This window comes from Vitis riparia, chromosome 6 (genome assembly GCF_004353265.1).
Source record: "Vitis riparia cultivar Riparia Gloire de Montpellier isolate 1030 chromosome 6, EGFV_Vit.rip_1.0, whole genome shotgun sequence".
Classification (NCBI taxonomy): Eukaryota; Viridiplantae; Streptophyta; class Magnoliopsida; order Vitales; family Vitaceae; genus Vitis; species Vitis riparia.
Window position 1 is genome coordinate 14757003 of NC_048436.1, and position 21922 is coordinate 14778924.

Sequence of the window (21922 nt, forward strand, 5' to 3'; positions counted from 1 at the left end):
ATTTTCTTTCAAAATTAATTTTCAAAAACTCCAATTCTTAAACTAATTTTCAAAACTCCAATTCTCAAATAATTTTCGAAATTCCAGTTTCTTTCAAATTTAATTTCCAAAATTCCAATTCTTAAATTTAATTTTTGAAATTCCAATTTCTTTCAAATTTAATTTCCAAAATTCCAATTCTTACATTTAATTTTCAAAACTCTAATTTTCAAATAATTTTCGAAACTTTAATTTCTTTCAAATTTAATTTCCAAAACCCCAATTCTCAAATAATTTTTAAAATTCCAATTTCTTTCAAATTTAATTTCCAAAATTCCAATTCTTAAATTTAATTTTCAAAACTCCAATTTTCAAATAATTTTTGAGATCTTCAATTTTCAAATAATTTTCGAGACTTCAATTTTCAAATAAATTTCAAAACTCTAGTTTTCTTTCAAATAATTTTAATTTCACTTCAGTTTTCAAATATTTTTTAATTCTACCACTTTTTATCATTTATTAGGGTTTTAAGTTACTAAAAATCTCGTTTTTAAATAAACTTGCTACATTTCCTTTCAAGTAAGAACTTTTCTCAAATTTTCTTTGATTTTAAAATAATTTTTCATTTTCCTTCATTTTAAATAAGCAATAATGAATTTTCATAATTCCAAAATAATGGAATTTGTGAGATTAATTCGTGCAAAATCAATTAGGCTTTGGTGGGGGCCTTACATATGAGTTCTCTCTTCTTATTGTCGATTGTTATGCTTAATGAATATTGTTTTTTTTTTTTTTTTTTTTGTCTTGCTATTTGATATGCATGTGATATATTTTGTATTCATTATTGTGCACTAACCTCATTTCATGATAACGCATTCTTATTTGCTGTTAAGGTATGCTCCCATTCCTACCTCATTTATTTATTTATTATCATGCTCGATTTGTTTTATTATTTGATCATTTCATCGGTATCCATTGATTTCCTTATCAATTATTACACTTGCTTCACCTTATTTAGTAGAGGGGTGTTTCGATCTTTCGTCGTACCTTCTTGATAAGTAACCTGAGTCTCGAACCCGACTTTGGTTTTCCACAAACTGTCTTTTCCAAATAAGGAGTCACACTTAGAGTTTTTCTTTCTTATTTTGTTTTCCTTTAAAAAAATAAAACAAAAATAAGTGATAAGTCCAAATCTTTTCTAAAAATAATATTTTTTTTCACTAAATAAATGAAAAAACGAGTCGCGCTATCGAGTGGGAACGCCTTGTGCGAAAATACGGGATCCACAAATATATTTTATGTTATGAATATTATAAAAGTATTAGATGAGGTTATAGTTAAGCCTTGAAATAACATAACTTAAAGTCCAATCCCAATATCGAAGTCAAGTTGGATTAGATCAATCCATACTTGAAGTTAAAAATATTTTTCAAAAGTATTAGAAACAAACTCTCAAGCTTTCGTGCCTTATCATTTATGCTTTAACAAGCGTATTTAGGGGTTATTTATATAATGGTAATGGTAATGAGCTTGATCTCATGACAATTCCGGAGGCTTACACTACGACTAGACCATGGGTTTTAGCCACCCATTCTAGGACATTTATCCGACTAGCATTTCTTCATTATGTGTCATTTATTCAATCATTATTTTTTCCATGATGGTTGTAGTTTATAATAAATTAGATTTATTAAATTTTTTCAAAAAAGGAGATCTCAAAAAAGTAAATTTTTATTTAATTAAAAATTTTGAAAAATATTAATTGCCCTTTAAAACGGGAATATAAAATTCAATCAAATCATAATAGGAATTATTTTTAGTTTTTTTATTGTTAATTACAAAAGTTTAAGATGATTTGATAATATTTTAATTAATTTGAATTGGTTTTTAAATTAAAAAGTGTATTGGTTTATATTTAAATAATTTTAAAAATAAATTTAATTTATATAGGAAGATGATTTTAGAAAGTATTTATTATATTTAAAAAAATTATACCCTCGAAAGGCAGACCACGTTGCTTTCTTGCAAAGTGGGCAAAAGGCAGCGCCTTTGGAATGACGAAATTACCCTCAGTTTTATTCTGTATCTAAATCCCATTGGCCGGCTCCTGTCGAAGATTCAGCCCCCTTCCGCCGTGTGGTGAAGCGGTTTACGATACAAACATTTATAGGCAAAGGGTTTCAAGGAGCCGAACGCGGGGAAAATTAGACCTTCCGGAAGGAAATAATGGGGAGACAGAAAGGAGAGGGAGCCAGGAGCAAGTCACGCCCTTCAAGCAGCAGGTAGAAATTTTCTCAGTTACCAAACACCTCCACTTCCAATCGTACTGTTGCGGTTCTTGTTGTTAACATACAATTGTATCTCTGCAGTCTCGCTGCCTCGCTTCTCCCCTCGGGGACAGCCGCTGTCGGATTTGGAGGCTATGTCGGTAGTTCTCGGCTCGATTCATCTCTTGCATCCGAAGAGTTTTCGGTATGCTTCAATTTTTTGGTTAGCAGTTCTGTTATTTATACATACACTTGAAGTAAAGAAAAATTGAGATTATTATCTTTTGTCTCTTTGTGGTCTGCTGTGTAGTCGGATTAGGTACTCACCTTAATTGAGCTTTGTAGTTGGATTAGGTTCTCCTATCAGTTCGGTTTTGGTTGCTGACAAAACCGTGAGAAAGAAAAGTAAACTGCATTTTGATCATGCTTTGTGTTGTTCTGGTTTCCCAAAAACGTAGAAAAAACTCGTTTCATATAAAGACCTTCTGGTTCTATTAGGTCTGGTTGTGGAAGTATTGTTTTCTTGGTCCTATAGATTTTAGATTTTAATCTTTTTTCTTTGGTTTTCTCAGAAACCATAAACTGACCTCATCATTAGAGACAGACATTGGTGGAAATTCTAATTTTATAGCTCTGTTCTTGTCTGATAGGTTCTGTTTATATAATATGGATATTGATAAGTTCTTGTGTATATGATTATATAACATATGACATATTTCTCTGATTGATATTTGATAATTCAGGACATTGACAGTGAAATGGCACAACACTTAAAGAGGCTTGCAAGGAAGGATCCCACCACCAAGGTAATATTGTGCAATTTTGTGGTGAATGGTTGGTCATCTATGTGAATCATTGTCTTGATTCTTTGTTTATATACCTCATAAATTATTGAGGCACTTATGTACTTTTAAATTTGCAGGATATAAATGATCCAATTTAGAATTTTGCATCTGTTTATTTTGTAAGGTTGAAGAACCATGAGAACTCTATTGCCTCGCCTAAATAACCATTTGCGTTGATCCCAAATTCAGTCATCTACTCCTCCACAAGAGTAGTTGAAAACCATAGATGTCTGTGCTTGTGACTGAAGTATGAAATATTGTATTTGCTTAATTTGATACTGGAGTTGATCCTTATTTTAGTAAAATTCCATGAGTTTTCTTGGAACGCTAATTCTTGACACCACCAGTCCGTGATTTCATTGTTGCATTATTTTTGAGCATATGATTTGTGGTCATTAGTGCAGAGTCACGTGTTTATGATTGTTTGTGTAAATTGGCTTGTCTCTTGAGATTGTATGCAATTTTTCTTTTCCAAGAGGTAGTAAAGGAATTTTGAATCATGGTTGTGATATGGTTCATGGGGGTTTATTGAAAAGTCAGGTTAGACACAAGCTTGTATTGAACTGTAGAAAATTATTCAAGCATTTATAAGCAAGGTAATTGGAAAATTTTGTGGATATCAACTTGGGGGTCTGGAAAAAGCAGTATCTCCCAAAAGGAGAGGGATTACTTAAAAGCTCACTTGCAAGCTTGCTGACTACTAAATGTCTCCTTTTACTATTCAAGGTCAATGAGGGAGTGGATTGAGAAGATTCAAGAAGAGTTCCTAAGGGACAGACTTGGCTGTGGTAATGAAGAGTACACCTAATTGACTAAATGATGGTTCTGTTAGGCCAGGTGTGGTTGGTATCAGGAGGTGGGAGACAGTGAATAGGTCCTTAGTAGGTTGTGGGATTTGCTGTTGAAAGGGACACTAAATGGTGGAAAGCATTCTCTAGGAGATTAGAAGGATTTAGGTGGATGGTGTTTGGGGTCTTTAATGTTACTTATGGGTTGAGGTTGTGGAAGGGTAATAGGTTATGTGATAGAGGGTTGGAAGAGTGTTGTTCTGAATTGCATGTGGATAGGACTTGTGCAATCTGATCTTATCCTCTTTGATGTAGTTTGGAAGGATTAGAGAAGTGTGTCACCTTTATGTTTTAGTTTTATGCATTTGGAATAAGTGCAGCGAACTCATTTGGTTGGCTAATTCAAGTTCACTCAGATAGAAGAACTTAGGAGTTTGACAGCTTAGAAGGGGCCTGACTTAGAGAACCTTTTTTTGGGTTGTTTTTCTTTCTTGCCGTCATGTTTTCTTGACACTATACTATGGAGCACTTGGGCCGCAACCTCATTCAATGTTGGTCAGTTATGCTCTATACTTATTGCTTATGATTAGAAGCTAAAATGAGGAATGTTGTTCTTAATGAATGATGATACATAGTACCCTCTCGAATGTTGTCATAAGGGCCTTTTTGGAAGTAAGATAAGAATGATGGCTCTTTTGTATTGAATTCAAAGAGAGAAGTGACAAGATAGGTCATTTGCAGTTGACATTGAGTAAGAATGCTAGGTTCTAATTCTTCTTTGTCAAATTTTCATATTCCATTTTGGAGCCAGGGCATACAATTCCTTTTCTCATAAGCATTATATGGAAATCACGGGTTCCATCTAAAGCGAGTTTCTTTATATGAGAAACTAGTTAGGGTAAAGTGTTAACTTTGGATCTTCTTCAAAAGAGTGGGGGATGTAGGACAACCCTAGGATGGTTACCTACACTCAAGGGTAGGTGGGCTAGGGTTTTATTTGTAGGGTGTAAGGAGAGGAACAAAGAATAAATTTTATGGTAGAGAAAAATATAAAATAAGAAATAGAGAGAAAGAAAAAAATAACGAAGAAAAGATCGATAACCTTAGAGTCTTACTAAAACCTTCTAGGAGTCTCACTTAGAAGAAAATCAATGGAGTCTCACCATTGGGGGTTGCAACCTTGCAATGAAAGAAAACATAATATTATTAATATCAATTCATCCCTGTGATTTACATTGATTAGCCTATTTATAGGCTTCTCTAGGCATTCAAGGAAGGAAAGTTCATGTTTCTGGAAAAGATGGTTGTCGTCAGGTCTTCCCCAAATCCTCCACTTTATACTATTTTTACTGATAGTTACAACACAAAATGAGAGCATCTTTATATCTTGATGCAAAACTCAATGCAAGTCAATTCCATGCATCATACCAATGCGCGGTCTTCCTATTTCTGAGGTGAACTTTTCTTTGTTATCTTAATGGGCATTGGGATGATGAGGAGTTGAGGAAGAAGGAATGAGATGTCTGCCAAAAGAGGAGGCAGATGCTGGTTTGCAGTGGATTCAAAATCCTTTGAAATTTCTGTAGAGGTGCATGGGGAGAGATGTAAGGGAATCATTGTGGAAAGGAGTAGAGGCTTTACTTCGTGGGTCAGGTTTGGAAGTCTTAGTTTGTGCTGCTTGTTGGAAGGGGTGGAGGCTTGCTGTAGGGGTGATATTGTGCAGGGTCTTGTTAAAAGGTGGGAAGATGGAGGAAGGAGGTTTAAGCTGGAAAGTCGAGCAAATGAGGCAGATAGGTTCTTATTGTGTTCCGTGGTTGACCTGGAATCAAAGAGATATTGCTTAGTGTTTCCAGAAGGAAAAGGTATTTTGGGATGATAGGTTTTGTTGGCTGAAAAGCTTTGTTTCCTTGGTGTTTTGTCTCGGGATGAGCCTAGGGGAAATGCTGCTTCCTATGGGACAGGGAGTACAGTTGGGGAATCTAAGGGAAAAGCCCAAAAATCCTATGTTGATGTGGTGAAATCAAGAGTGAAAAAGGTAGGGGAAACACTATGGTTACAGTTGGGGGAGAAAGATATCTCAAGTGAGAGGAAGTTAATGGACCGATGTCTGGTTGGAAGATGGGGACAAACTCCACTGTTGGATCCAGATATGTCTGCTCTTGAAAGTTGGGGGAGAACCCTGTGGAATATTAAAGGAGGGTTGAAGTTTGCGAGGATAGGGGGCCCTCTCTTGCTGATCGAGTTTGAGAATAAAGATGAGGCAGACAAGGTGCTTTTAAGAGGAAACCGATGGTTCAAGGAATCGATTCTGCACTTGGACAGGTGGGACCTAAAAGTGGGGTGTTCTCAAAATGGCGAGAGAGCCGAGAGTGTTTGGGTGAGAGTTGTGGGCTTGTTGTTGCATTTTTGGAGTCAGGAAGCTTTTAGAAAGATAGGGGACTGTTGCGGGGGGTTCAACGTAGTGGATGAAAACACTGCTAACTTCAAGGGGCTAAGGTGGGCCAGAATATCAGTGAGATCTGAAGGCTTAGAGTGGCCGAGCTCCATGCAAGTAGTAGTGGGATCACTTTGTTATGCTCTCCAGCTATGGTGGGAGGTGAAATCAGGGCTGTCGGAAGTGGTTCCGGTGATTAGAAATGAAAAGGGCAAGGAGCGGGAGGTTAGGGATGATGGAGAAGGAGATTCACGCGCTGGATTCAAAATGGTGAGAGAACAGATGCATAGGAAACCTGCAAAAGTGGCTGAGACGTGCAAAGTAGGTGAAGGAAGCTGCAAAAAGAAAGCTCAGCCCTCTGGTAATGTGTCGAGAGCAGTAACAGAGGCTGACGGGACAACAAGAGACCGGTCTTCAGCTTGGGGGAAGAGTTCTTCCTTTAGGCCTGGAGGAAATCTACCATTGGGCTGGCAAGGAGAATCGGGCTAGGAAAGAGAGCCCGCTGTGGAGGGCCAAGAGATTAAAAGTTAAGAGGAGATGGGCCGACCCAATTCGAAGCCTTCTAAAGGCCTGGTGGGGGAGGGACGACCCACTCTGAAGATCTCAAAAGGGGTTAGGGCTCCCGATGGGCGTCACAGTGGTGGCGGAGAGCAGGAGGGGGATTTGTTTGGGTCCAAGCTGGGATCACCTCGTCTGGCCGTCAATCTCTCAGAAATCACTGACGCGGCGTTGTTGGAGGAGGCTTCCAGGTATTCTAATCAAATCTCTTATCCTTTGTCTTCTTTGGGGAAGCGGGATATCTCTCTCTTTTCTACTCCTTCTGGGTGGGACGGGGAAGGTGTTGTCATGGCTAGGGTTTCCGACTGGGGAAAAGATTCAGATGCTGAAGGGGGAGCAGTTATGGGCCCGTTAAGGATGATATTGGCGGATGGAAGGGAGGATGAAGTCTCGGATTTGGTGGGTAGAGAGTCTGGGAATTCTGAGGAGACTTCAGAGGGGGCTTTGGAAAGGGTCTCCCAAGAGGACGAGGAGGAGAGGGGTAAAGAGGGGGATCTGTGTTGGCAGTCTAGTAGCTTGGCTAAATTTAGCCGCTATCTAGGAATGCCGACGGAGGGATTTGAAGGGGAAATATTGTTCTTGCTCAAAAGAATGAAAGAGAGGAAGCTTCAAAAAGGTAAGTTGGATGGTAGAAAAAAGAGGAAATTAGAGTCATCAAAATTCGAAAGAGAATTGAGAAAATTGTAATGGACTGTGAACTATATTGGAAGAGGGGGGGGGGGGGGGGGGGGGGGGGGGGGGGGGGGGAGCACGAGTAGGCCTAAATGAAGCTCTGCATGCTTACTTGGAATGTAAGAGGGGCTAATAATTGCGACAAGAGGAAGGTGATCAAAGCTTTGATTAGGAAAAATAGGGTGGACTTGGTTTGCCTATAGGAAACCAAGATTCAGGAAATGTCAACGGGCATTGTTCGGAGTTTAGGAGTGGGCAGGTTCCTTGAATGGGGAGCTGTCTCAAGGGGTGCAGTCGGAGGAATAGTGGTGATTTGGGACAACAGGGTGTTGGAGTTGGTTGACATGCAAAAAGGATTGTTCTCTATTTCGTGCACTTTTAAGAGCTGCGAGGATGGTTTTATATGGACGTTTACAGGGGTTTATGGGCCAACTTTGAGGAGGAAGAGGGAGAGTTTTTGGGAAGAACTGGGGGCCATTAAGGGGCTTTGGAATGGGCCGTGGTGCGTTGCAGGGGATTTTAATGCCATTCTGAGACCGGAAGAGCACAACAGAGGAGGGAGCTTGAATTCAATCATGAGAAGGTTCTCAGAAGTGATAGAAGATCTAGAGTTAAAGGATCTACCCATGGTGGGGGGCCCTTTTACTTGGACTGGAGGAGCGGATAACCAATCTTTTTCAAGGTTGGATCGCTTTTTGGTTAATGAGGGGTGGGACAGTCACTTTGGAGATGCGAGACAGTTTTTTCTTCCAAGACCCGTGTCCGATCACTTTCCGCTTCTTATGGACGGAGGGGGTCTGAGAAGAGTTCCTACCCCGTTTAGATTCGAGAATATGTGGTTGAAAGTGGAAGGTGTAAAGTATCTATTGAAGCATTGGTGGGAGGAAGGCAGCTTCAGTGGATCCCCAAGTTTTATCTTGGCTAAAAAACTAAAATTTCTGAAGGCTAAGCTGAAGGAGTGGAACAGAAACACCTTTGGAAGGGTTGAATATAGAAAGAATACTGCTCTGGAGCAGATGGAGTATTGGGATGCAAAGGAGAAAACCAGTAGGCTGTCGTTGGAAGAGCTGGAAGCTAGAAACGAAGTGAAGGAAGAATATAAAAAATGGGTCTTACTTGAAGAAATCACGTGGAGGCAAAAATCTAGGGAAGTGTGGCTGAAAGAGGGAGATAGAAATACCGGTTTCTTCCACAAAATGGCCAACGCACACAGGAGGAGGAATAACGTGGACAAAATTAAGATTAACGGAGCTTGGCTTACGGAGGAGAATGATATTAGGGAAGGGATTGCCAATGCTTTTAAGACGTTGTCTAACCCGAGGGAATGACGCCCTTCTGTTACCGGGCTGCAGTTTAAGATGTTGGAATCTTTGGATGCTAGTGCATTGGAGACTCCTTTTACGGAAGAGGAGGTTTTCGACGCTCTAGTGGGCTGTAATGGGGATAAAGCCCCGGGGCCAAATGGATTCTCTATGGCTTTTTGGCATTTTGCTTGGGATTTCGTGAAGGCTGAGTTAAAAGCCTAAACGCAACCTTCATGGTCTTAATTCCAAAAAAAGCAGGGGCTGAAGCTTTAGGGGATTATAGGCCTATAAGCTTGGTGGGAAGCTTGTACAAGTGGTTGGCCAAGGTATTAGCTAATAGGCTAAAAAAGGTGGTTGGAAAAGTGGTCTCCAAAGCTCAAGGGGTGTTTGTGGAAGGTAGACAAATCCTAGATGCAGTGTTGATAGCCAATGAAGCCATTGATTCGACCCTTAAGAATAATGAGAGTGGCATTTTGTGCAAACTAGATATAGAGAAGGCGTATGATAAAGTGGACTGGAATTTTATTCTCACAGTCATGAAGAAAATGGGTTTTGGGGAGAAATGGATTAGGTGGATTCAGTGGTGCATATCAACTGCAAGTTTCTCAATGATGGTCAATGGAACCCCTACGGGCTTCTTCCAAAGCTCCAAGGGTTTGAGACAGGGTGATCCCCTTTCCCCCTACCTCTTTGTCATAGCTATGGAGGTCTTTAGTGCCTTCATCAAAAGGGCGGTAGAGGGAGATTTTTTATCAGGTTGTAGGGTGAAGGGTTAGAGCGAAGAAGGGGTCCTAATTTCCCACTTGTTGTTTGCAGATGATACACTGGTGTTTTGTAAACCTTCACAAGATCAGTTGACTTACCTCAGTTGGCTTCTTATGTGGTTTGAGGCTGCTTCAGGATTGAGAATAAATTTGGAAAAAAGTGAACTAATTCCAGTAGGGAGGGTGGAGAATATGGATGATCTTGCTTGGGATTTTGGTTGTAGTCTGGGTAGTCTTCCAACCACCTATTTGGGAATGCCCCTGGGTGCTCCTTTTAAGTCTGTTACAGTTTGGGATGGTGTGGAAGAGCGCTTCCGAAGAAGGTTAACCATGTGGAAGAGACAATATTTATCCAAGGGAGGAAGGGCGACTCTCATTTGTAGTACGTTATCGAATTTACCCATCTATTTAATGTCATTGTTGTGCTTACCAAAGGGACTTCCTATGGGGTGGGGGCAATCTGGAGCGAAAGCCTCATTTAGTAAGATGGGAGTTGGTGTGTTTAAGTAAGTCGAAAGGAGGATTGGGGGTCAAAAGCCTTTCCCTTCTCAACAAGACTCTTCTTGCTAAATGGAATTGGCGTTTCGCAAATGAGAGAGAGGCCTTGTGGAATCAAGTGATTAGAGGGAAGTATGGAGAAGATAAAGGGGGATGGTACTCGCGGGAAGTGAGAGAGGCTCATGGTATGGGTTTGTGGAAAGGAATAAGGGTGGATTGGAAGTTGGTGAGTGATAGGTTGGCTTTCATAGTTGGTAATGGGAGAAGGGTGAGTTTTTGGAGGGATAGATGGTGTGGGGAGTCTCCTCTGTGTATGTCCTTTCCCTCTCTTTTTGCTTTGACGGTTGAGAAGGAAGCGTGGGTGGTAGATATATGGGATCCCTTGACTGAGGGGGGTTGGTGGGGGGGTTGGAACCCCTGTTTTTTAAGAGCGTTCAATGATTGGGAGGTAGAGGAGGCGGAAAGATTTATGGAGAGGATTCAGAGTAAAAGAGTTATTGAGGATGTGGAGGATACGGTGTCCTGGACTGAAACCAAGAGTGGTAAATTCTCGGTCCAGTCTCTCTATGTAGCCCTTGAAGCGGGTGGTTCATCTTTGTTTCCTTCAAGCTTTATTTGGAATGTGAATGTGCAGCCCAAGATTAGCTTCTTTGCATGGGAGGCTACGTGGGGCAAAGCCTTAATATTGGATATGGTCCAGAAAAGAGGATGGGCCTTGGCAAATAGATGCTTTATGTGTCTTGAGAAAGAGGAGAACATAAACCATCTTCTTCTTCATTGTTCAAGAACAAGGGCGTTATGGGATCTTCTTTTTGCTTTATTTGGGGTGTCTTGGGTTTTGCCTTTTTCAGTTAGAGAGACCCTTCTAAGTTGGAATGGTTTTTTCCTGGGCAAAAATCGCAAGAAGGCGTGGAGAGCTGCTCCTCTTCACATTTTTTGGACGGTTTGGAAGGAGAGGAATAGATTGGCTTTCAAGGATGAATCGTTGTCAATTCAGAGACTGAAACACTCTTTTATTCTTACTTTCTGGGCTGAGGCTAAGTTGTTCATAGACGATTGCCCTCTAACTATAGCTAATTTTATTGATTGGTTGGGTTCTAAGTAGGTTTGTGGTATTCGGTTCTCTTTGTCTTTTGGCCTTTTTGAAGGCGGGTGTATAGGTATTGTATACTTAGAGTCGCTATTTTAGCGTCTCTTTTTTTAATAAAATTTATTTACTTATCAAAAAAAAAATTTATAGGCTTCTCTCTAAGAAATCCAAAGTTTACTAGGAGTCTAATAATCTATTATGATTCTAATTCTAATTACAACATCCAAAGTCTACTAAGACTCTAATAACCTATCATGACTTAAATTCTAATTATATTATTACTTAACTAGCTAATCCTAATTTGATTCCAACAAATATTAATCCTAATTTAATTCCAAGTTACAACTAATACTAATTCCTTTTCTTGATATATATCTTGAAGATTCATCCTTATCAATTCCCCCTGACATGAAAAAAACTCAACCTCAAGTTTTAATGATTTTCCACGATCAATTAAAATTCCGAGCAATGCCTTCCACCCTTTCTTTTTTCATCGTCTCTTTCCCATGGTAAGACAGGATCTCAAAATCTCTGGAACTTGTTCAATTTCATGCAAGATAAATACTAGACTTTGAAAAACTTTTTGATGTTGTACAACAAGTTGATAATTCTCTAAATAATTATGTGTCTTCAACAAGCTTGTGGAAAGTTGTTTCTCACACTCTTCTTGTAAATTGTTTTGTAAAAGAATAAGATTCTTGAATTCCTTATATTCAAAAGAAATTTCAGCAGTTTCTTCATGTTTGCTACCACTCATGATAATGTTTGGCTTTGGGAAGTCAAACATCGATTCTTCTGAAACTTCTTCAACTTCTTTGAGCTCTTCTATTGGTTGATCTAGGATTAGTTTCATCACCTCTTTTTTTCTAGATTCATCATTGATGATTTATTCCTCCTTTCTAGTAACTTCGACTTGCTTTTTAGTAAGAATATTTGATGACTCTTCTAGTTTCAAGGGTGCTAATTTTTCCTCTGGTTGCTAATGTGGTGGAATTTCCTTCATTGGACGAAGGATCTTCTTACGCCTATTGCGCACAAGTGTGTAAGTGTTCTCATATCCATCATGTTGGACCCTTTCATCAAAAAGCCAAGCATAATATGAGCAACTTTCATCGGAAAAACATCACACCATGCTGATAACTCAAAATTATTACTGAAATTAAACGTCACTAGACAATGAGAACTCACCAAAATAGATGTGTCATTTACCCATGCTATTTGATAGGGATTTGGATGATCTTCTGTCTTTCAATTAAGCTTCTCTACAAGCTCCTCTAAAGTTAGATTAGAACAACTACCTCCATCAATAATCAAAGTACATAGTCTCCCTTGACAAGCAACACGAGTTTGGAAGATGCTAGTACGTCGCCAATCCTCCTTTTCATTTAGCCTTGGTATGTTCACCAATGGCTGCATACAAAAGTTGTAGCCTTCAACCATGTTTGCATATGTTTCTCCTCTCCTCAATTACATAAGCCTTCATGCCAAGAATTTTTGCTCTGATACCAAAATTGATGTAGGACAACCCTAGGATGGTTGCCTACACTCAAGGGTAGGTGGGCTAGGGTTTTATTTTTAGGGTGTAAGGAGAGGAACAAAGAATAAATTTTATGGTAGAGAAAAATATAAGATAAGAAATAGAGAGAAAGAAAAAAACAACGAAGAAAAGATCGAAAACCTTAGATTCTCACTAAAGCCTTCTAGGAGTCTCACCTAGAAGAAAATCAAGGGAGTCTCACCATTGAGGGTTGCAACCTTGCAATGAAAAAAAAATATAATATTATTAATATCAATTCATCCCTTTGATTTATATTGATTAACCTATTTATAGGTTTTTCTAAGAAATCCAAAGTCTACTAGGACTCTAATAACCTATTATGATTCTAATTTTAATTCTAATTACAACATCCAAAGTCTACTATGACTCTAATAACCTATCACGACTCAAATTCTAATTATATTATAACTTAACTAGCTAATCCTAATTTGATTCCAACAAATATTAATCCTAATTTAATTCTAAGTAATATTAATCCTACTTTAATTACAACTAATACTAATTCCCTTTCTTGATATATATCTTGAAGATTCATCCTCATCGGAGGGGTTATTGGCAAATAGATATCTCCTTTGCAAGAGTGAAAAGGAATTAATTGATCATATTCTCCTACATTGTACTAAAGTAAGGGCATTATTACAGCTTATGTTATCTTTGTTCAACATTGCTTGGGTCCCTCTTTTTATGGTTAGAGAGACTCTATTAAGTTGGCATGACCTTTTTATGGAAAGAAGATGCAAAAAGGTTTAGAGAGCCTTTTCCATATGCAGTTTTTTGGACATTTTGGAGAGAAAAAAAAAAGTATCAAAGAGGTTTGAAAATGAAGAGTGGTCAATTCAATTGACACAATGCTTTTTCCTTAGAAATCTAGTGTTATGGGTTAACATGTTCATAGAAGAAGACTCAATGCCTTTAGTTGATTTTATAGATTGGGTGTGATCTAATTGAGGGAGGGACTAGTTTTTTTGTGTTCTCTCTCTTCCTGGCAAAGCCTTTGGGTACCCATTGCATACGCCATGTGTACCTTCTACCCTCATAGAAAGCTTCTTCATTTGATATTTATAATATTTCCTTGCTTGCTTATCAAAAAGAATGCTGAGTTGTGGGATGCTCCTCTTCAAAGAATTTGTTTAGCCTTCTTCTAGTTTTAATTTTTTGACAGATGCCTTCTTCCAGTTTTAATAAAATACTGACCTCAGTGGCATGAGTTGCTTTTTTTATTTTCATTACTATTTTTTTGCTAAATTGATGGTATTAAACCACTTGAATTTTTTTTATTGGTTTTCTTAACTTTGTTCTCATTCCTTGATTTTTTTTTTCTTTTCCTATTTAATAACATTATTTTCATTTGAAATTTTTATTTATTTTTAAACTTTTTTAAAATGTTTTATTTTTTTTATTTTTTATTTCTTTATTAAATATTCCCTAATCTTGTCAATAGGGCACCAAAGAGTCACTCCTCTATGCCATAGAAAAAGCCAGGTCATAAATAATAAATTTTCGCTTCATGGATTCTATTAACTTACTGTTGAAGTGGATATTTACACAAGGAAAATGAGTGGATCACAGGCCCACAAGTTTAGTTCAATCTGTGTTTAACTTGCATTTGTTTCTCATTATCTGGTTAAATTCGTTGACTTTTGGTTCTTCTACAGCTTAAAGCTTTGACATGTTTATCTATGCTGCTCAAGCAGAAATCTGGAAAGGAAATAGTACTGATCATTCCACAATGGGTATGAATTTCTTTCCTTTTTTTTTTTTTTTTAACCTTTTTTGTTTAGAATGATGGTCAATATATGCATCTTATAATCCATTTCATATGCTCTTCCTATTGAGATATCTGAAAAAACTACAGTTGAAATGCTATCATTCCTCGCCCTCCCTGGTTGTTGGTATCTAATATCTATTACCATTTGAATGCTGTATTTTACCAATGATCTGATCAGCATATTATTGACCTACTGAAGCAGACAGAAGAGGGATTTGGAAGTTGGGAAGAAAGGTAGAACAAAGTAAAATGGTTTAAATTAGGAAGGAATCATGTTTGGTTGTGGTTGTAGACTTCAAATAAACATTTTAGTTTTAAGGTTTTGGAAGAACGTTTTGTTAGTTGTTCAACTAGCAAGCATTGTCTAAATCACATAAAGCACAATTTGCATCATGTAGACAACTTATGCATATTGTACATTGCTTCACAAATAAGCATGCATATACAATATGGTATGACTGTGAGAGAATCTGACAAGTTTCTTGAGGGGGAGAGAGAGAGGTGAGAAAGGAAGACAAATCCTTCTACTGTATGCCAAAACAATTAAAAAAAGGATAAAATCTTCAAAAAGAGCTGCAAAACAAGCTATATAGCTGAGGAAGATGGCCAAAACAAGCCAAAGCATCACCCATTACAATTCAAGGAGGCAAAAAATCCTTGAACAGTTGGCAAAAGTTTTGTTCCCTTTTTTTGGCTAAAAGATCTGCCACTTGATTGGCTTAGTGATATAAAAAATTTAGAGAAACCACCCGTCAAACCTCCATAAGCCTCTTTCCTTCACTACCCATAAAATGGGAACAGTGGAATCTTTCTCCACTACAAGATTGTAAAACTCTAAAGCTTTAGGCTGCATATGGTCCTTCAAAGGAGCTAGAATCTCAATAGCAAAACCCTTACCTTCTGACCACATGAGAAAAGTCTTTTCAACTTATCTCTTGGACTTGCAGACAAGTTTCTTGTTAAATAATAGAAGGCTCAAATGAGTGTCTTTGAAGACTTCACTTGTAGAAGCGGGTGGCTGTGGGGGGTAGGATGACAAATCTCAAATTGGATTTGATTCCTCCAATAATCTTGAAAATTCTCACCTCTTTCCTCCCACATAGTTCAGGTCAAAGAGAGGCTAGCAATGCTTCATGAAACCTTGCATTTGGGAGGTCCCCAAAAGCTCTAAAGAAAAATAGTCAATATCTACACCACACTTTTGGATGGAATCTAATCAAACCCTAACTTGGCAACCTACACCACACACTTAAAGTTATTGGGTGGTGAAGGAAAAGGTGAGCAACTAATTCTCCACTATCCTTGCACATAACACACAACTTCAATTAAGGAGCTTTGCAAATCCATTACTTCTTGATCATATGATTGGTATTAGCTTGCTTATTAGTCATGAGCCACACAAAGGCCTTTACTCTAAAATGGGTTTTAGATTTCCAAAATAAAGTTGGGACGTGTAAAAGGAATAAAATTGGTAGAGAAAGAAGTTTTGAAAAATAAACTACCTAAGAACAAACTTGAAGGGTTAAAGACTAATCCTCGCTTCAGGGTAGGAAAGCAATAAATACACTTAAGACCATACAAGATTTAGAAAATATAGTTTCTTAATTTCCTGGTCCAAAATATTCAATGAGAATTAAAGTTCCAAGACGGGGAGGTAGAGGAGGCTACAAAAATAGGGGAGATAGTGGACCCCCTCATCTTCATCACCTTGAAATGATTTGAGTATTGAACCTTAGAGGGAAAATCATTGCACAAAATGTCTTCCTAAAAGCACATTTTTGTTTAATCACCCATAGCAAAGTGAGTAAAATAAGAAAGATCGGAGAAGCTTTGAATTATACCCTTTTAGAGACAACAATGCGACCACCTGACAAAAGTTTTAGTATCTCATCTATTAGAATGTGGCCCATAGGTACTCAGACTATCCTTTATTTTAGGCATGCTTCCATACTTCCTTTGTATCTGGGTTGCATCCTATCCTCTGATGAACAGCTTTCTAATCTCTAATTTTTCTATCAAAAAACATAAAACCTTCAATGATTAGATGAGAACATAGTTCCTGTACCACTAGAGCATACTTAAAATATTAATTGTTTAGAAAGAAACTTGTTAATTACTAACAATATTATTTTTATAATTCTTCTTATTCTATACATGTAATAATTCTAGAAGGAATCCTCCATTTGGCAAGTATATAAAGTAGATGCACCACTAATTCTGAGCTAGTATTGCATTTTCATCTTTCACTTAATAGAGACATTACTTTACTGGCATTTCCATATTGACACACTGGATGATAGTTTCAATTAAAAAAACTTCTTATGACACTTTATTTTTTGAATGGTTTATGCTGTTTTGAAAGTTGTTTTTTATAAAAAAATAAAAAAAAAATTAAAAAAAGGATTTAAAGGCTTATTCTTATGCAGGCATTTGAATACAAGAAGCTTTTGATGGACTACAATAGAGAGGTTCGACGAGCTACTCATGACACAATGACTAATCTTGTCCTCGCTGTCGGGTGTGAGCTTATCTTGTGTTGTAGACTTTTGCTTGCTTCTTTTCTTTTTATTGTATATGGCAACACTTTGCTGAAATTCTATGGCAGTTAATGAGGAAATTCTTTGATTTAATATCTACAATTCATGCTTTATAGCGAAAGCTCTTTAAATGTTATAGACATAGCATATGTGTGCGATTTGGAATATGTATTAGCATATTGGATTCTCTCTCTCTCTCTCTCTCTCTACACTTTATAGAGATTGGTATTTCGATTTATAGATATAGCATATGTCTGTGCTTTGAGTATCTCCGTTTCACTCTTTCTACTCTATAGAGACAGCTCTTTTGATTTTGTAGATATAGCATAGTGTGCATTAGGTGGTTTAGGTGTTGCAACCTGAATCTCTTTGTTTGGTGAAGCAATGAAAGGTTGAAAGGGCTGGGTAGAATCCAAATATTTCAAAATCTCATTGTCAAAGGTAGGTTGGAAGGTATAGTTATGGAAATGGGTCATGGTTTCTCTGGTTGGATTAAGTTTGGAGAGAAGAGCCTTACACCTTGCTGGAGGGAGCAGAGTCGTGCTCCCAGTGGCCTGATTTTTTTTATTTTTTTGGTTCTTTCTCATGGGAAACAAAATTTATTAGAAGTATAGGAAGAAAAGGAAATGATTTTCTCTGACCAAAGCATATCCAGAGAAAATCATGGCTTGGGCCATGCATGAGGATCTTATGGTGTCATATTTTTGCTGCAAGTCAGTCATCTAACTTATCTTCTGGGAGTTTGAATGTTCACATACCATATTACATGTGCAAGCTTATTTTTTTTTTTTTTGAATTTAACTTTTGTGAAACCTTCCATAAAGATTTTCTCTAGCATTTAGGTTTACCCTACATTCCCTGACAATCTGCTTGTGAAACTACTGTATTTCAGAAGAGATTTAGCATTGCACCTGAAATCTTTGATGGGACCATGGTGGTTTTCTCAGTTTGATCAAATTCCTGAGGTTGCTCAAGGTGCAAAGTATTCATTGCAGGTTTTCTCTTTTGCCTTTATACTTATATTTTTTAATATTAAAAGTGAATTTAAAACATGAATGAAATTCCTTATAATTGCCAACATTTCTATAGATACATGTTTCCAAATGTGTCAAAGCATTTCTTTTTTCCTTTTTCTTTTTTAATTCTTTTTATTCTAAGGATGGGCCGGTTAATGTTTGTTATATTTGTCTATATCCATATTCTCTGTCAATTAAATCTATTGTGTAGCTTGTCAATGCATTTTTCAGAAATTTTTAAACAATTGAATAGGGCCTAGGCAAAGATGTGTTGTCTGTGATGCCTTTTCAAGTTTTCTAACTACTTAATCATTACTATAGGCTGCCTTTCCAGCTCCAGAAAAGAGACTAGATGCCTTAATCTTATGCACAACTGAGATATTTATGTATTTGGATGAAAATCTAAAGCTCACACCACAGAGCATGTCTGATAAAGTAACTGCTTTGGATGAATTGGAAGAGATGCACCAGCAGGTATGCATCTGGGGTTCCTTTTTTTATCTACATTCTTTTCTTTTTGTGGTTAATAGAGAGTATCAGTTTTGTATAAAGTGTACATCAAGAAAAAGAACATTATTTGCATTTAGATATGACTGTTTCATCACCAGAAATTGCTATTTAAACTTGTGTTGTTTTGATATCATATACTGGTTTGATTTTGTAGCCTGCTATAAATAGTTCACGTAAGTGTACTCTAGTTGAGTGTTCAATTACCTGAACATCCCTCACAATGGTGGCTTGCATGTTCATTCTTAAACATTTGTATTCTGTCCACTTCTTGCTTTACCATGTTTATTTCTTTAATGAGTTTACTTGTTGTGGTGCCAATCAAAGGGGCAAGAATAATCTTACAGTTTCATTTAGATTATCAATGTAAAAGCAACACTCAGTGAACTAGAATCTCCAAGTAGCATGTATTTTTTATTGTCCCTTTAATATATGGGAAAATGAAAGATGATCCAACTTGAATATATGGAACAGTGCTCCTTATTTCATGTAGCCTTGTGGGTAACTCCTGATTACATTGTAATGGGTGTACAAGCGTAGTTGAGAGGGTTCAAGCTGACATTATATTGTATATTTCCTTCCCACTAATGATCCATTTTCTGGTGACACTCTTCTGCTGTAATTGTCATCTTTCTAGTCATTGTATTGCTGTGTTGGGCTTCCCTTTTATTCCATGTATGCTTATCATTTCTCCATCTCTGAATCCATGTGTTTCTGGATTTGTTGGCATGTAGGTGATTTCTTCATCATTGTTGGCATTAGCTACACTAATTGATATTTTGGTGGGCTCGCAATTAGAAAAACCTGGTTTTGAAAGCATCACTGCTGAGCCAAAACATGCTTCAAAGGCTAGGGCAACTGCAATTTCCTTTGCTGAAAAGTTATTCTCCAGTCACAGATATTTTCTCGACTTTCTCAAGTCTCAGAGCCCTGCTATTCGGTCAGCTACATATTCAATGCTGAGGAGTTGTATTAAAAACATTCCTCATGCTTTTAATGAAGAGAATATGAAAACTCTTGCTTCCACAATACTTGGTTCTTTTCAGGAAAAGGACCCATCTTGTCATTCATCAATGTGGGATGCAATGCTACTATTTTCTAAGAGATTTCCTGACAGTTGGAGATCTGTGAATGTGCAGAAAATCTTACTAAATCGGTTTTGGCATTTTCTTAGGAATGGGTGTTTTGGATCACAACAGATTTCTTATCCAAGTTTGGTCCTCTTTTTAGACTCTCTGCCTCCTAAAGAAATAGAGGGTGAGAAATTTTTTCTCGAATTTTTCCAGAATTTATGGGTAGGAAGGAACCCATCAAATCCTTCAAATGCAGATCGAGTAGCGTTTTTCCAGGCATTTAAAGAATGCTTCCTTTGGGGGTTACATAATGCATCAAGGTGGGTTTGTTGAGTTTTTCTCCCTTTATTGTTGATGGCAATGTATGTTCTACTTCATCTTGTTTTGCTTGTGTAATCATCATGAATTTCTTGTGATGTTCATTTGTTCAGGATCCTAATTATATTTCCTTCTTTGATACCAGATATTGTAATGGAGTGGATGCCATTCATCATTTTCGAGTCACTCTGATTGACAGTGTCCTTGTAAAGCTTTTTTGGCATGAGTACATGTCATTTTCCAGCTCAAAAAATCAGGATGTAGTGCTCTTGGGGAATTCCAAGGATCCTTCTGAGAGCAGCACTCAACTGGTTCACAAAAGGGCAATGGAAAAACAGAATATTAAATATCCAAAAAGTTATGCACAAGATCTGGGGAAGTGCATTATTGAAATCCTTTCAGGCATTTATTCGCTGGATCGTGATCTACTCTATGCCTTCTGTGCAACATTTCAGGAGAACTGCCTGGAGATAGTGAAGCAAACTGAGAATAGAGAAAAAAGTGAGAATGTAGAACAGATTGTCAAATTTTTGTTATTGGTGGAGCAATATGCAGTTCTAAAAGATGAAACTTGGCCCTTGATTCATTTAGTGGGACCAATGTTATCAAAGTCTTTCCCATTGATTAGATCACTTGTAAGTTGTTGCAATCTACTTTCTGCCTACTAAAAAAATTATTGCAATATACTTTCTTCCATTTTAACTCCTGCTGCGGTCTGTCAGAATCAATATGATCAGTTTATTTAGTTTACTGTTATGAAGAATTTCACTTAAATTAATTTATCTTGCAATTTATTACCATCAGTGTGACACACATACACAACAGGCATATGGGTACATACCCTACTGCATGCCTGCTTACTTCCTTGTCACTGGGTGTGGGAGGTGCTCTCCTGTAAGTTGGCTTTGATAATCACATAGTTCCTGTTGGGACTATCTGGAGTATATGTGATAGCAGGGCATTTGACTTGATGCAGAAAGATTAACCCCTTTGGCTTCTTCAACCATAGAAAATCAAACAAGGAGATGGCTCTGGTATGGGTCTCATATGAGGCAATACACTAATTCCATGTCTCCAAAATCTATAATTGTCAACATACATTTCCCAAATTTTTTATGCAAAATTCCTGCGCTTGCTACTGATTTGCACCCTTTCTAAATTAATACCGATAGTCATGAATGTCTTCTTTGGTAATTTATCTTCTCAACTTTGATATAGTGGTTGAAATTGATATTCTTTTTAACTTCTGTGTAGTACAGTCTAAGAACCTTTGAACTTCAAAAGTGCCATATTGGTCAGTGTGTTCTGAAATGGTACCATTTTTGCTTTCTGATGTCATATTTCTTTAACATTCTGATATACTATTACATTTTTTACGAGCTCTTAGAAGCACAAAGGGGTAACTTCTTTTGGAGTTAGGATTGGTCAATCTCTCATTAATCAGTTCTCAAATAGTGATTTCCAAAACTCCTACTGCAGTTTGTTGAACCAGAAATGCAATGTTTGCAAGGTGAAGCCCAAGGATGTGACCAATTGCTAACAGGCAATCCATATTTTGCCACCAGCAAGTAGTGTGCCCTTTGACCAACTTATTTTAGTATTGTCCATTTGTCACAGGCTAGATGTCTCTATGAGTTAGATCTGTTCAGAAGTCTGAGATCCTGATTTTAGTATTTCTTTTGGAAGTTGAAATACATTCACTTTAGTTTCTAAGTTGAGTTGTTCCGGGTCTTCCATGAAGTCTCTATATGGTTTAGTCTTTTTAGTTCTAAATAGAGTTTCATTAGATACCTTCTATTTTTAACCATTTTTTTGTTTCTCCAGTTCGAGTCAACTAGGGATCTTATGTTGCTTTTAGAAAGTGTCTAGTTTAGAGTTCTAAACTCTTTCAACTGCCTCTTTTACTCTATAATTAGAGCCTGAATTTTGTATTCCTCTGTTCTCTC

General features: G+C 37.3%; 1 protein-coding gene across 2 annotated transcripts in view; it reads left to right on the plus strand.

Annotated features, from left to right (window-relative positions):
* Nucleotides 1–2090: 2090 nt before the first annotated feature.
* The window catches only part of LOC117915634 (E3 ubiquitin-protein ligase listerin), a 35164-nt gene continuing 15332 nt past the window's right edge, over nucleotides 2091–21922 (plus strand). Inside the window, exons 1-9 of one of the 2 annotated variants that reach the window (XM_034831247.1) lie at nucleotides 2091–2261; nucleotides 2349–2451; nucleotides 2990–3052; nucleotides 14413–14490; nucleotides 16952–17043; nucleotides 17955–18057; nucleotides 18400–18552; nucleotides 19320–19978; nucleotides 20122–20611. In XM_034831247.1, coding sequence (XP_034687138.1) covers nucleotides 2206–2261; nucleotides 2349–2451; nucleotides 2990–3052; nucleotides 14413–14490; nucleotides 16952–17043; nucleotides 17955–18057; nucleotides 18400–18552; nucleotides 19320–19978; nucleotides 20122–20611 — 1797 coding nt within the window. In that variant the 5' untranslated portion in view covers nucleotides 2091–2205. Of the gene's footprint in view, nucleotides 2262–2348; nucleotides 2452–2989; nucleotides 3053–14412; nucleotides 14491–16951; nucleotides 17044–17954; nucleotides 18058–18399; nucleotides 18553–19319; nucleotides 19979–20121; nucleotides 20612–21922 lie in introns of those variants that run through there. The other variant, XM_034831248.1, reaches the window with a different exon arrangement.